This window comes from Jaculus jaculus, chromosome 7, assembly GCF_020740685.1.
Source record: "Jaculus jaculus isolate mJacJac1 chromosome 7, mJacJac1.mat.Y.cur, whole genome shotgun sequence".
NCBI lineage: Eukaryota > Metazoa > Chordata > Mammalia > Rodentia > Dipodidae > Jaculus > Jaculus jaculus.
Window position 1 is genome coordinate 125,413,759 of NC_059108.1, and position 16,602 is coordinate 125,430,360.

At 45.5% G+C, this 16,602-nt stretch overlaps 1 protein-coding gene across 2 annotated transcripts in view; it reads right to left on the bottom strand.

Annotated features, from left to right (window-relative positions):
* Map3k9 (mitogen-activated protein kinase kinase kinase 9) overlaps window positions 1-16,602 on the bottom strand; it is an 84,406-nt gene that overhangs the window by 34,216 nt on the left and 33,588 nt on the right. For both annotated transcript variants that reach the window (XM_004649313.3, XM_004649312.2), the window contains exon 3: window positions 2,403-2,583. In XM_004649313.3, coding sequence (XP_004649370.2) covers window positions 2,403-2,583 — 181 coding nt within the window. The remainder of the gene's footprint in view (window positions 1-2,402; window positions 2,584-16,602) is intronic.

Below are 16,602 nucleotides of genomic sequence, written 5' to 3' on the forward strand. Positions count from 1 at the left end.
GCTAGCCTGAGACTACAGAGTGAGTTTCAAGTAAGCTCAGGCCAGAGGGAAACTCTACCTCCAATAACTTAAATAAGTAAATAATAAACAGTTAACAGCAGAATTATATGACTGTTAGGCACAGCCCTAAGAGAACTAAAAACATGTTGACAGAAAAAACTTGGGCAAAAATGTCCATCTTTCGGGCTGGAGAGATGGCTTAGCGGTTAAGCGCTTGCCTGTGAAGCCTAAGGACCCTGGTTCGAGGCTCGGCTCCCCAGGTCCCACGTTAGCCAGATGCACAAGGGGGCACACACGTCTGGAGTTCGTTTGCAGTGGCTGGAAGCCCTGGCGCGCCCATTCTCTCTCTCTCCCTCTGTCTTTCTCTCTGTGTCTGTCACTCTCAAATAAATAAATTAAAAAAAAAATGTCCATCTTTCAAAATAGCCCCCAAATGAAAGCTACCCAATGCCCATCCCTTACTGAATAGATTATTAAATGTGGAGTGTTTGCATCACATAGCATCATAATGTCACAAAAAGAATGAATTTCTGATGAGCTACAGCATGGCTGAGCCTTGAAAACATACTCATGATTCCTTCATGTAAAATGTGGAGAGTAGGCAAATCGAAAGTCAGTCAGTGATTTCCTGGAAGGATTGGGAATTGACTGAAAACAAGTACGGGCTTTCTTTTGGGGGGTGGTATAAATGTCTTGGAAATAATAGACACAGTGGGTTGAATGGTACTCTGAAGAGATATGCTGATGCCTTAATATCTGGAATCCATATTTGGATTAGGATCTCCTCTAAGCTCTGGAGGAGGTAACCCTGCTGACACTCACTGGTGTGTGAAAATTTGTTGTAGCAGCCTGAGGAGCTAGTGAAAATGGTGGCTGATGCTCAACTTTATAAACATTAAAAATTACTGACATAGGGCTAGAGGGATGGCTCAGCAGCTAAGGCATTTGCCCTCAAAGCCAAAGAACCCAGGTTTGATTCCCCAGGACCCACGTTAGCCAGATGCACAAGGGGGCACATGCATCTGGAGTTCATTTGCAGTGGCTGGTGGTCCTGGCATGCCCATTCTCTCCCCAACCCTTTTATTGTTAAATTAAAAAAAAAAAAATGGAGCCCAACTGCAAGGGCTCCAAATAAGAAAATAAATAAATAAGTAAAATTACTGATATAGACTTTAAAAGGTGATAAGTGAATAATACCTTACTAACATTATTCTAAAGAAAATATATGTACACAGAAACATACAAACACATGGACATTCACTGTACAATACCCAGGAATCCCCGACTTCCTAGCCCACTGCACACTGATGACCCAGTCTTTCTTCTATAGAAGGTGACACTATTGTCCCACAGCCATGAGAAAGTAACATCTGCAGTCGTTCATTCTTACAATGGGGCAAGAGCTTTCGGCATGTGTGCTCATATGTGTGTGAGGACATGTTGGGGTATGTGTACATGAATATGTGTCAAGGCGTGCAGAGGCCAGAAGTTGACATGAAGGTTCTTCCTCAATTGCTCTTCACAGTATTTTTTGAGACAGGATATCTCACTCATCAAGTCATCTAGACAAGCTAGTCAGCAAGCCCCAGGGATCCAGTTGTCTTTGCCTTCCCAGCAGTGGGATATATAGGCTCATGCTATCACACCCAGATTTTATGTGGGTCCTGGGGTTCAAACTAATGTCCTTATGCTTGTGGGGGAAGTACAGCATTATCTCCCCAGCCCAGGGGCAAGACTTAAGAGATCCATAACCTGTGACCTCTTGGGCTGACATTTGCAACTCAGGGTGGTTGATCATTTCTAGTCTATAACTGTAGTTCTTAAGGCCTGGTTGGGACCCATCCATTCCTGTTTCTAATCAACATTCAACACACACAGCCTTGAATAAAAGATTAACTGGGTAACTGTTAAGGATAATTTCTAAGCCATCGAGAAAGGGAGAGAAAAGACACAAAAACTACTCGTTGGCTTGGGAACTTACAGGGAAAACACTGAGTTAAGTCCTCCTTGAATCCAGCAACACAACCTGTGAAGCCTAGCACTGCTACTGAGCAAGACTGAGGCAGAGCAAGATTCCCCGGGAGCGATTTGTCATCTTCCAGGTCTGTGATGGGAGCCCATGGTGCCCCTGAAATCTGCTGGCCTTTCCTAAGGGCCAAACTCCAACACAAAGGAGCCTGCACAGATGTGGCACACTACCACACTAGAGGAATTTGTTTCATAGATGGAAGTGTGGGAAGCTGGCCCTTGGCAACATGGGAATTAGCACAGACTGTTCTCAGGGGTCATGGAGGCCTACTTGGGGTGCCTTGGATTCTATGTAACAACTTCAATTCCAAGTCCTGAAATGTGTGCAGCCAAATCAGACCCAGGAACACGGTGGCTATGTCTCTGGACCTTACCTCCACACATCGCTGCCTTTGGAAAACATGGAGGCACGAATGACTTCAGGTGCCATCCAAGCATAGGTCCCTGCTGCGCTCATCTTGGTAGTCCGGTGCCATTCCCGAGCCAGGCCAAAGTCAGTGATCTTCAGAACCTTGTTGCTCAGGTCTCCATTCTCCACCTTTTGCAGGATCAATACTGTGTGAAATACAGAGGAAACCAGATCTGCATTAATCACAAGGCCCCCTGCCAACTACCCAGCATGGCCTGCAGGCTCCGCTGTCTGGCTATCACGGATGATGGTAGGAGCTCCGGTTCTTAAGCAGCAACAGCACTTCATTTTTTCCAGCACATGTTTTTATAGGCATTTCTTCAAATCCCCACAACACCCTTACAAGATAGGTATTAAAGGATGGACATTCCTAATCTAAAAATGATTTAAGGGTGTTCAACTAGTAAAGTTACACAGATAACCTCTAACTTTATTTATACCTGAAAGTCTTCTGGTCCCAGGAATCTAAGATAAGGGTTATTTAATCTGTAGGGACATCTTTATTCTACAGATAAGGAAACTCTGATAGAGCACTGCGAAATAAATTCCCAAGACTGCCCAATAAACCCCAGGGAACCCAACTCCAGAGCTGCTCTCTTGACATGCACCCCGTTCATACCTGAAAGAAGAGCCCAGAATCACAGGGACCCTTCTGAGGAGCATCTACCTGGCCTGCCTAGTTACTACCCGGGGTACCTACTAGGTGATAAGTTCTGGAGGCACATATTGAATTTCCGAGGATTAGATAGTGTCTGGACAGTACTCATGATCCTTGACCCTTTACTGGGCTCCAGAGGTTCCAGCATAATCTGGGCAGTTCTTTTCCACTGAGAATCACCTGAGAAGCTAGAGAGGCATACACACATTCATGCTCATGATGCTGTCGGTAAGCATGCCCCAGGAAGGAGGAGCTGGTGCAGGCATACAGTTTTTCTCTGGACCTTACGTGACACCAAAGTTTAGCCTGAAAGCACCGCAGTGGGGGAGCCAACCTGGCTCTCAAGGATGGTATCAGAGGCAGCCATCTCACCCACAGGACGGTCCCAGCCATACATATGCCATTGCAGGAACCAATCTCACTAACTGATTAAGGTTCTATAAGGCAAACCAAGGAACTCTGCTGAGTGGGCAGCTGAGGAGCTCTCTGGATATGTGAGAGCCAAGCCTCCATTTGACAAGTGGGATGGCTTCAAAGGCTCTGTGTGGGCACAGCCTCTTGAGGGCTAGATCTTGAGAGATCATCTGGAATTCTCTGTATGCAGGACTTCAGAACAAGAAGGAAGGTTCCCTCCTCATCCCTATCATTCAGACCAAATGGGAACGTGACAGAGAAATCTGCCAGAGATAGTACTGCAACTGAAAAAAACTACAGACACAGCTCTGGACTAACTGAAGGAAATGCACGTTAGTTTCTTAGTCCGATGTGCCAGGCTTGCCCACAGGCTTCCCACTAGGCTCTACTTCCCGAGTGAGTTTCCAGGGTACCTAACAGAGTACCTTCCAGAATTAAAGACCACCACCCAGTACTTGGAGGGAACATTTCAGGGCAGGGACAGAATCAAGTGGCTCAAAAAACAGCCACTTTCTTTGCCTACCCCCCCCCCCATGTTGAATGACATGGGCCACCAAGATCTGTGTCCTGAGTGTTCTCAGAAGAGCAGCAGCACACAGGGATTATCAGCAGTGATGGAGCTGAAGGCACAAAAGAAAGAAAATAGCCACTCCCTAGACCTAATGGACTAAGCATCCCTTCTCCCACCCTCCCTGCCCCGGCTTCCCGCACCCTGAGCGCCCACAGCACCCAGAGCGGATGCAAACCTCAGTGCTTAAGCAGATATAAAGCAAGATCAGGAAACTCCTTCCCCAATCTCATCTTTTAACAAAATAGTTCTAAGAGCCACCCCATCATACCTCAAAAGAGCCCCAGCTGAAACTAAGGAAAATTAGCAGAACAAGCAACAGAGTGCTCTTTTCCTGATGAACCAGATACCAGCACAAGGGGGAAGGAAACCAACACAGAGAAAAATCAACTACCAAATCAGAGAGCCAGAGCCTCAGAGGCCCCCAACACCTCAGCACTGAAGCAGACCAAAAATGAACCCAACATGGCTCAGGGAAATTTTGCGGAAGAGGGGGCGGAAAGAATGTCAGATCCACATGTTAGGTCATGATATGCAGAGACATTTATCGTACTAATAACTGTGGGCTAACTCCACAAGGCATGACCCATATACCTCAATAAGGAGGGGCCAATGGGGAGGGGGTAGGTCATGGATGAGCCTAATAATGGTACCAAACTGCCTGTATTTGCTGAATAGAAAACTAATAAAAAAAATAATAAATTAAAAATTAAAAAAAAAATAGTTCTACACCCTTCTGAGGCAGAGATTTCAGGAAAGGAGACATTCAAGTAGCCAGGGCAAGTGAACTTAAGGAGACCCACCACACCCCTACAGAAACCACAAGCTTGTTCTCCACAACCTATAAAAACAAGACTATTCAAAGGGGGTCCTTCCTCTTCCTCAGGGGGGCTCAGTCCTGCCATCCCAAGTCCTAAGGTGAGGGGAGTTGGAGGGCTTCAAAGGAATGCTAGACTGATGGCAAGACTCAGCCATGGGAACGCTAGGCACAGACAGTGCAGCTGCAGTATGTTCCGTCCACCCCCACTGTCCCTGCTGCCCGGCACCCGGCTGACTTCAAACACCCCAACTGCTAGGGCCCCTGCAGGTTTCGGATCCTCTGGCCTGGAAGTCTTCCCTCTTCAAAGAAGAAGGTCTATAGTCAGAAACCAACTAGAAATCTTCATGGAAGGGTGGCAGGGGACAGTGTTCTGAAACAATGGTATCTAGTAAGTGCCAAAATTTGAGGAAGTTTTACTGTTTTGTAGTGATTTATAAGGGGGGGGGGGGCAAGGCCACCAGCCACTGCAAACAAACTCCAGACACAAGCACCACCTTGTGCTTCTGGCTTACGTGGGTCCTGGGAATCGAACTTGGGTCCTTAGGCTTTGCAGGCAAGTGCCTTAACTGCTAAGCCATCTCTCCTAGCCCCTCTTATCATTTTTTTGTGTGTGTTTGTTTTTTGAGATAGGGTCTTACTGTAGCCCAGGCTGACCTGGAATTAATTCACTATGGAGTCTCAGGGTGGCCTGGAACTCACGGACATTCCTCCGACCTCTGCCTCCTGAGTGCCGGGACTAAAGGCGTGCACCACCACACCCAGCCTGTTTACCTTTTTTTTTAAAAAAAAAATATATTTTTTAAAATTTTTTATTTATTTATTTGAGAGCAACAGACAGAGAGAAAGATAGAGGGAGAGAGAGAAAACGGGCGCACCAGGGCCTCCAGCCACTGCAAACAAACTCCAGACGCTGCGCCCCCTTGTGCATCTGGCTAACATGGGACCTGGGGAACCGAGCCTCGAACCGGGGTCCTTAGGCTTCACAGGCAAGCGCTTAACCACTAAGCCATCTCTCCAGCCCCTGTTTACCTTTTTTATGAGAGACAGGGTCTCTCACTGAACCTGAGACTCAGAGATTCCACTAGATTAGCTAGCCAGCAAGCCCTGGGAATCGTCCTACCTCTGCCTTCCCTCCACTGCCATGAGCCCACTATAAGCTACTCCCACAGCCGCAACAGTAACAAGCATTGTGTTTTCACATCTTGGTAAAGTTCATGACAGTACCCTGTGTAAATTTCACCTCATGGGTGGGGCAGTGGAGAAAATACTGGCAACAATAAATGAGCCCAAGCCTGAGTCAATGGGGGCTTGGCCAGGATCAGAAGAACAATTAGAAAAAGATGCATTTGAACTAAAGATGCGGTGATTAACCATATATAAGGCTCTGATGGAGAAGGAAGAAGTCTCCAGCCCTTCTGGGTGATAAGATGATGATGTTGGCTGGTTGACAGGGACTGCCCATTTCAGGAAATCAAGTTCAAGTTTGGATGTGGGAGGTCTACATCAACAAGAACAAGAGTCGGTGTGGAACAGAGGAAAACAACAGGCAATTTAAGGTCTGGGCTTGATACTCTGTGATATGGGAAACATTCCATAAATGTTATAACCTGATTTCTATTCTAAAAAAGGGGGGCGGTTAAGATTAAAGGCAATATAGAAATGAAGCATTTAGCAGAGTGCCTAGCATATAGATCATTAAGCTATTATAATTAAGTACCATGTACATGGGACTCAGCATCCAAGGGTTAATACAGGAAGCCTATCTATCCCTGACACGTAATAACAAGGTAATAAATTTTTGCTGTATAAATAACAGATTGGTGGTTAATGATCATTACTCATTACTGATCACACAACACACTGCTTACCTACATACTCTTCTTGAGGCCTTTAGTCCCAGCACTTGGGAGGCAGAGGTAGGAGGATCACTATGAATTCAAGCCCAGCCTGAGATGAAAAAGTAAATTCCAGGTCAGCTTGGGCTAGAGCAAGACTCTGCCCTGGAAAACCAAAGAGGCCAGGGGAAAGGTTAAATTCGTTGTCTACAGTTAGTGAGGCACAGGGACAGAAACTGAATCCACACCTAGCTCACCTCACAGCCATATCCTTCATCTCTGTGCCACATGATCCAATCCACAGGGCATTTAAAAAAAAAATCTGTATCTATAAGGTCTATCTAATTTCTGCATAATTCTTCTTTGTTGTTGTTGTTGTTTGTTTTTAAGGTAGGTCTCCCTCTAGCCCAGACTGACCTGAAATTCACCACCATCAGCTGGGAAGCAAATGTTCAAAACATGAACCTCTGGGGACACTTAGATGCAAATCACAGTGATCTTTCACCTTCCATAAGGAAAGGTTCATGATGAGACTGAATATCAGATCAAGACAAAGTAGGCGTTGATAGCTGTGTTACAACACACAAGATAACAATGCTTTTGCAAACCTCAGTAAACCAAGGACATTGTTCTTATTTCCAGATCAGAACACCAGCTAACACTAATCTTTATTTAAACTGACTTTTTTTAAAGAAATACTTTACTGGGTTGGAGAGATGGCTTAGTGGTTAAGGCATTTGCCTGCAAGGCCTAAGGACCCGGGTTTGATTCCCCAGGACCCACGTAAGCCAGATGCACAAGGTGGCACATGTGTCTGCGAGTTTGTTTGCAGTGGGTGAAGGCCCTGGCACACCCATTCATATTCTCTCTCTCTGGCTTTCTCTGAAATAAATAAATATAAAAACAAATTTTTAAATATTTTATTTAGTTAGGTGTGTGTGTATGTCAGAAAGAGAGAGAGAGAGAGAGAGACAAGAGATAGACAGAATGAGCCCATCATGGCCTTCAATCATTGCAAACCAACTCCAGACACATGCATCACCTAGTGCACCTGGCTTTACACGGTTACTGGGGAATAAAACCTGGGTCCTTAGGCTTTGCAGGCAAGCACCTTAACCATTGAGCCATCTTTCCAGCCTTCAACTGACTTGTTTGTTTAAAGTTTGGGTTCTCAAAGCTGGGCATAACTGAGAACTCTCTCCCACCAGTTCTTAATGGCAAATAAGGCTTTGGCTGATAAGTTATCATCCTGAGATTTCTTATTTATTATTCACCTCCACTGGCATGGAGGATCTGATCTACAAAATGCTCACCTCAGCACCAAGGTTCCTATCCCTAGGCCTCCAATGAACTTAGATAATTCCATCCCACCTCTTCCAAATAAGGAGGTAATCTGTTTTGAGAGTTGTGTTTGCTTTGGTCTGTTTATAAATATATTATATATACAGAATATTGAATAAAAATATATATTGTTTTAAAAACATAAAGGCCCTATTCATTCCCTTTAGAAGTTCCATGGGGCCTTGTTACCACATCTCTTTGTCTCTTCTCAGAAGTGTTACAATGTTAATTATTTTTTTCTTGGGGTGAGGTTTGACTCAGGGCCTTACACATGCTAAGCAGAGAGCTCACCTTAGCTCCACAGTGTTGACTTGTCTAGCTCATTCATTGATTTTTCTTTATGATAATGCATAGCTGTGAAAAAGAAAATGGCAAGCAAAAATGAAACTGGGTTCTTTAACAAATTAACAAAAACTGGATTGCATAAAACAAATGAAATTTATTTTCTCACAGTACCAGGGGACAGAAGTCCAAAATGAACTGCAAGAGGGTTATGGTTCCTCCACAGGCTTGTTCTAGCTTCTAGTAGACACCACAGGGTTTAACATCCCTTGGTATAGGACGGCATAACTAACCTCGAACCCAACTCCACATGGCCTTCTTGTCTCCGTGTGTCTGTCTCTGTGGTCACACTGTTCTCTCATTTGTCTCTTATAAAGACAACAGCACTGCATGAGTGCCTCTCCCAATCCGCTATGACCTCATCTTGGCTACATCTGCGAAGATTCTATTTCCAAGCTTCACAAGTTAGGACTTCAATGTATTTTTTGCAGGCTGCAAACGTGTGTGCACGTGTACAATTCTACCAATACTGCATAAGAGTTAAAAGACTGCTTATTCTTGATGAAGCTTCCCAGGAGGGAATAAGTGAGCTAAACAGAGTCTCCAGCCACAGTTCCAAAGACTTTCCAAGAGTCATTTCTAGAAAAGTCAACAGGCAAGATCATAAACAAGTCCTGTGAAAACAAGATAGGCAACCACAGTGGGAAGATCTGGCCACAGGCGTAGAGGGCAGATGCTGGACATCCTTAAGGAATAGGGTTGGAACTATGGGGTCCTCCACGGTTGGCCGGTTCTAAATTCACACTGGCCTACCTGAGTTCCAGGTTGGGAAAGGGAAGCATGTCTGGGAGGGTTAAAGTGAATGTCTATCTGGTCAGGAAAGCAGGGTTAAAGTGAATGTCTATCTGGTCAGGAAAGCAGGGAAGGCGCTTCATCAGTCCATGAGCACACAGCTGTGTGCAGTCACCTGCACCAGGTTTCCCCATGTGGGTGATCCTCCAGTTCAGTCAGTGACCCACTGACAGCAGGTGATGACAACCTGAGTCACACCCCTGCATGTCAGCCACCGTCCTCCACCCTGGGCATAGCCATTCCCCAGTATCTCCCGTCAGTCCTTAGGGTTCCCTTCACCCAGCATCATGCACCCCACAGTTTCTCTTTACTGCCTCCTTCTCTCACTCTGGTGGTGTCTAATCTCTAGTACCTCCTAGAAGAATGTGTGGAAGGTATACTTTTGGGACAGAAAATGTCTCAACTAAAACCACATTTGGTAGAAGATAAAAGATAACTAGAGATTTTGTTTCATATGTTGAAGGTATCCATGCATGACTATCTTACTTCCAACACTGCTGTCAATAAGCCTCCAAACATTTTGTTTTTTGATACTCTGCAAGTGATACAACACTTTTTCCCTGTGGAAATTTTTAGTGGGTTTTTTTGTTGTTGTTGTTTTTGGTTTTTTTGATGTTGTTGTTTTTCGAGGAAGGGTTTCACTCTGACCCAGGCTGACCTGAAATTTACTGTGTAGTCTCAGGGTGGCCTCAAACTCTCGACAATCCTTCTACCTCTTCCTCCTGAGTGCTGAGATTAAAGGTGTGCGCCACCATGCCTGGCAGAGACATATACCTTAAAAGTGCTTAACAAATATTTTCAAAGCCAAACACTTTTATCCTTGAGCTATGGACACTTTCCTGAAGTATTGTTAATCCATTATTTCTCTCTCCCTACACACAATCTATCATCCCAGTAATGGGCTTTCTAGACCAATTCTTCAGTTTTCTCATATACTATTTTTTTTTATCATTTTTGTTCTCTTTTTTTGGGGGGGGGGGTTCAAGGTAGGGTCTCACCTCACTGTAGCCTAGGCTAACCTGGAATTCACTATGTAGTCATAGGGTGGCCTCAAACTCACGGCAATCATCCTACCCCTGCCTCCCAAGTGCTGGGATTGAAGGAGTGCACCACCACGCCTGGCTCCTCTCTCTTTTTTTTTGAGAGAGAGAAAGAGAACTGCTGTGCCAGGGCCTCCAGCCACTGCAATCAAACTCCAGACAGTTGTGCCATCTTGTATGCATGCACAACTTTTACGCTTGTGTCACCTTGTGCATCTGACTTACGTGGGACCTGGGGAGTCAAACATGGGTTCTTAGGCTTCACAGGCAAGCACCTTAACCAATAAACCAGCTCTCCAGGACCTTCTGTTCTATGTCAGCTTGTGTTCTAACCCTTCTATTGTGTTTTTATTTCCCTACTATAATTTATAAAAGATCTTATAGTTTATAAAAGATCTTTTTCTCATTTCTAATTTTTTTTTTTGTGGTAAGAAATACAAATGCAGTGAAGCAGCTATTGTTTTGTACTATAGGTATACTATCTGCCCTTTCGATTTCTGCCATAGTTACCTTTGCTCTGCAGGGACAAAGCACCTGACTGAAAGCAGCTGCTGGGACGAAATTATTTATGTTGGCTTATAGTCTAGAGGGAAAGCTTCATGATGGCAAAACATGGCATGAGCAGAGGCTAAGCATCACCTCTGCCATGGCAGGTGGAAAACAGCAGCAGGGAGTGAGCCAAATTCTGGCAAGGGGGAGCTGGTTGTAATACCCCTAAGCCCACTCCCAACAACACACCTACTCCAACAAGGCTCCACCTCCCAAAATGCTATCAGCTCGGGACCAAGCATTCAAAGCACATGAGTTTATGGAGGACAACAGATGACTTTTGTTGTTTATTCCCTCCCAGTATTTTTGCTTAGAGGTGGGGTCATCCCTGGCTATGTGCTCAAGAATAAGCACCATAAATAGTGTTTGTGTTTAAAAGGGGAGAATGTGTGGAAGATATTTTTGGTCAGAAAATGTCTCAACTGAAACCATATTTGGCAAAATTTACCTTAAATTTTAAAGGCACTTACTGAAATACTTACAAGTGAAATAATAAGATATTGGAGACTTCCTTCAAAAGAATAAAGGGTGGAGAATGAATACTTTGAATATGGTGTGATAGACAGACTACCATGAGATCGTAACTGTTCAAGCAGGAGGATGAGGGGAAGGGGTTCATTAGGCCATTCATCAACTTCAAGCACTGTTGTATGGAGAACACTAAGCACAGGATAAGCACCTGAGGTTGTTCCTCTTGGGATGGTGGCTCCCAGAGAACAGCACCCCTCTAATCTGCTAAGGGATAAAGGGTGTGGCTTCAGTGGGTAGGAATCAAGTTGTGTGAGAAAGGCTAGGGTGGTCTCCACATACAGGCTTCAGTGTTAATCTTCCCTTTTCAAAACAGAGTACCCCTTCCTTCCCCGAGCTTGGTGTCTCCAGTGTGGAAATTTGTTTTACTCCTGCTAGAGGGACTGCAATGGAGTAAAGGAGGGAGTGATTTGTGGGTTCAACTACATTTCACACAACTACTGTGCAATCCTTGTTTTAGACTTCCTTCACCATTGCATCTGCTTTCCAACTTCCAAATTAGTGGCTGTCATTCCTTCCAAGGTGCACCTGAGGTCAGCTGTCATTTCAGACTGTTTCAGGAGTGAGCAAAGGCAGATGCATTGTTTATGTACTTGGTCTGTCTCCCCACTGTGGCGCCCTGCCTCAGTTGTGCTTGTTCTCTTGAAATAGGAAGCAGGAAATAATGTACTCTGTGCCCAAGGGGACTTGCAAAGGCTTCTATCCTTCCTTGGTAGTTCTTCCATCTTTCCCAACATGCAAACTTGCCCAGAGGAATATAGGAGAGGAAGGCACACCTCATAAGAATAAGCCCTGAGCAGCTAGCTGCAAGGCAGAAAGAAAACAGTGACAAGTGTCAGACTATCTGGGGCCTGGAACCACCTCTGTGTAGTCTTCTCCATGTTCCCGTTTTTGTACCTCTGACATTCTCAAAAAGTCTAAGATTTCCTGAGAGCAACATCAGCCTTCCCCAGAGCCAGCTGAGCTCCACTACCTGCTTGTGGTTAAAAAAAAAAAAAAAAAAAAAAGATGGCTTAGTGGTTAAGCGTTTGCCTATGAAGCCTATGGACGCTGGTTCGAGGCTCCATTCCCCAGGACCCATGTTAGCCAGATGCACAAGGGGGCACACGCATCTGGAGTTCATTTGCATTGGCTGGAGGCCCTAGTGCGCCCATTCTCTCTCTCTCTATCAGCCTCTGTCTTTGTCTGTCTGTTGCTTTCAAATAAATAAATTTTTTAAAACAGAAAAAAAATTTTAAAAAAATTTTTTTAAAGTGCGATGATTATTCTTGATTATCAACTTGATTAGACCTGGAATCACCTAGGTGACAAATCTCTGTGAGGGACTTTCTAGATTAGGTTACTTGAGGTGGGGAGACCCTCCCTAGCTGTGGGTGGAAACACACCGCAGGCTGGGATCTCACACTAAATACCAAGGAGTAAGCAAGCTGAGTACCAGCAATTATGGCTCTCTGATTCCTGACTTTGAGTGCAATGTGACCAGCCACCTCAAGGCCCTGCCACATGACTTTCCCATCATGATGAACTACCCCCAAACTGTAGGCCAACATACAACCTTCTTTCTTTAAGTTGCTTTTCTTAGGAATTTAGCCACAGCAGAAAAATAAATAATCTAATACGAACCCACAACCTCAAGAGCAGAGAGGCATTAGGGAAGGTGACTCTGCCCAGGAAGAAAGGCCCATTCCCTCATCACTGCAGCCATTAGGGCATCTAAGTTGGCATCTGAGACGTTTGCTTCCGGCAGCACAATGTCTCCAGTGGTAGAGGCAGGATGAGCTCAAATACCATCTGCAGCCAGGAGCCAGAGTGCCAACAGAGCAGCCACAAACAGTGAGTGGGCCCTGTGTACCCATCAGCAAGGGCCTCACAGGAAGGCATGGCTAGGGACCACAACAAGGCACCAAAGCACAGCCAGAGCCGATCCCCAGACTCTGCTGACCCTGCTCCTCTGCCTCCTAGGTCCCTCCAGGCATGGCCACGGGAGGCTACACTTGCTTACTGTGAAAATGATTCACTGCCTAGACTCCTCGACTCTAGGCCTCAGCAGAGGTGTGGTACTGCCCAGAGGTGGCAGGGAGATGCCAGCAGCAGCTGAGGCCCTGGCTGGGTTTGCACTGTCAGCAGAGCTGCACCAAGTTCCACTGGTACAACCAGCAAAGTGGGACTTCCCTACCAGTATTCAGACAAAGGCAGCCAGGAGCCCTATTGAAGGACCGATGGAGAGAGGTGGAGAGATGCAGGTCCCTGGGGATTTACAACCCACCACCTCCCGGTATAGAAAGAAAACAAAGTGAATAGGTGTGTGCAAAACCAGAAGCCAGTCAATGACCTTTCCCTGGGTCCCAGAGCTAGAGTGAAGTCATGATGGGCCTCTACTTCTATGCCTAGAATGCGAAGGGTCCAATAAACATGTCTGCAATGAATAAGGGCAATCCATCACAAAGTATTTCTGATGAAATCAGTGCAGGCCTTGGCCCATGAGTATTTACCAAAGGGCTCTGAATCACTCACCTAAGAAACAACTTTCAATCTTTTAAAATATATCCTTTCTGCTTAAAGAAAAAAAAAAAGCCATTATGATGCTAGTTGAACTTTTAGTGTTTACTGACTTAGAAGAGAAAAATGTAACCACAGCCCAGGTCTGCAAGGGCCTTAGTGCCAGGTCCTGGCTAACTGATTACACCCACAATCTTTAATCCTCCCAACAAGTAGGAAGTACTATTCTCACCTCCAGATTTGGAGACAGGAATTTAGAACACCATGCCATGTACACACCCCTAAGAGACTTGTAAGTGAATTTGCATTTCATCATTAAAATACCAGCTATGGGGCTGGAGAGATGGCTCAGCAGTTAAGGTGCTTGCCTGCAAAGCCTAAGGACCCAGGTTCAATTCCCCCATACCCACATAAAGTAAGGTACACAAGGTGGCACATGCATCTAGAGTTCATTTGCAGTGGCTACAGGACTTGGAGAGCCCATTCCACCCCCCCCCGCCCACTTCTTTTTCTCTCTAATATATAAATAGAATATTAAAACTTTCAAAAAACACCAGCTATATACATATTCATGTTTTCTGCAGACAATGATAGTAGTCACCTCCAGCAAAGACCTCTGAGAACAAGGCTTTAACCAGAAACATGGTACGTGGAAAGCAATAAACAGTGGCCCCCAAGAAAGGGCCCTACCTGTTGCCTTTTTCACATCCACACAAGTGTCTCAAAGCCGCCAGCTCCAGAGGAGCCAATGGGAGAGAGATCTCCAGTAAGGGGTTAAAGCTGAAGGTCTGAGTCAGCAGTGTTTGGGAGAGAGGAAAGCAAACTGAAAACACAGCAAAGAAGGACTGCTGTTCCAGCAATCCTGGCAGCACACTGCAGAAGGACTGAGCAGATTCATGACAGGAAAAGAGCCTAAAATCCGTGACCCTCTGCTAGTCGCAATGGACATTCTCCCTTCCTCCACAGTAACAGTCTCCACAATTTCCAGATGGGTGCTTGGATACTTAGAACGTGGCATTTCCCAGTCCCCTTCTTCCAAGGGTATCCAGGTAACTAACGAGTGCCATTTGTCTGCTTTCTAGAATCTGTCTTAAAAGACATGTGCTTCAGCACCACTGCTAGCTACATGGTGCTGTCTGGAAGAGTAATATAAAAGCTGGAGGCCTTGCTACTTATTGCAGCCAGGTTCATACTCCTGGCAGGAATCACCTGACCAAGAGCAGCTTTTGGGAAAAAAAGGGCTTAGTTTGGCTTATATGCTTGAGGGGGAAGCCCCATGATGGCAGGGGAAAATGATGGCATGAGCAGAGGGTGGACATTACCCTCTGCCAACATAAGGTGGACAATAGCAACAGGAGTGTGTGCCCAAACGCTGGCATGGGGAAACTGGCTATAACACCCATAAGCCTGCCCTCAACAATACACCACCTCCAGGAGGCCTTAATTTCCAATAGCCATCAGCTGGGGAACCTAGCATCCAGAATACCTAACTTTATGAGGAACACTGAATCAAACTACCACACTACTATTTTGTACCACCCTTCCAGGATTGTGTCCAAGGGTTGGTAGAGCTATGACCAGAAGGGGCTGTAAGATTCATGGAATAGAGATATCACACCAGCCACAGGCTGCCTCTCTCCAGACTCTCAACAGAGGAGAAACAGACATCTGTCTTATTTTAGCCACTGTTACTTTAGGTGTTTGTTTCTTACAGCTAACCTAATTGAGCCAGGCACAGTGACACACCTGAAGCAGGAAGCTGGGAAGTTCAAGACCAGCCTGAGTTACGCAGTGAATTCCACGCCACCCCGGACTGTATAGTGAGATCCTGTCTGCAAACCAAACACCAGATACACGTTATACATTTTATCTGTTACTTTTCTCATCACTGTGACATAAACAATGGAGGGAAAAAAAGACTGATTCAGCTCACGGTTCGAAGAATACATACAGCGCATCATACTGGGAAAGGCATGGTAGGTCGGGTGGAATGTGAGAGCGCTGTTTACATCTTACTGGCAGTCAGGAAGTATACAGCTTGGGCTGGAAACAGCAGAACTATGATCCTTCTAAGCTCTTCTCTCATGGATCTGAATGGGCCAGCTACTATGCCCCATGTATGAAACTGCTCCACAACTTCCCAAAACAGTGCCAAGTATTCTTGGGCCAAGTGTTCAATTCAAACACATGAGCTAGGGGTACATTTTACAATCAGACTATAACATTCCACCTGGGACACCCGTAAGCTCATGGCCACCACGTGAGTTCAACTTCAGAAGTCCCCATAGTCTTAATAGTGCCGACACTATTCACAAATCCATAGTTATTTCATAGATTCAAGGTAATCTCTTAACCGTGAGTTTCTATCGAAGGGAAAACAAACTATATACTTTCCAACATACAAGGTTACAAAGTAAGCATTCCCATTCTAAAAGGGAGGAATAGGGACATAGCAAGGAAAAAACAGGACCAAAGCTGGGTGTGGTGGCACACACCTTTAATCCTAGCACTCAGAAGGCAGAGCTAGGAGGATCACCATGAGTTCGAGGCCAGCCTGGGACTACAGACCTCCAGGTCAACATGGGTTAGATTGAGACCCTACCTCAAAAAAAAAAAAAAAAGGACCAAAACTCAGCAGGGCAAACATCACACCCTAAAGCTCATATCCAGCACCCAGGGACTGGGGTAGCATCCTATAGGCGCCAACAGATTTGGGTGGCTCTGCCTTGACGGCCCTGTTGCCTGTGGCCCATGTGGCTTCTTTCTCAGGCTGGCTGCA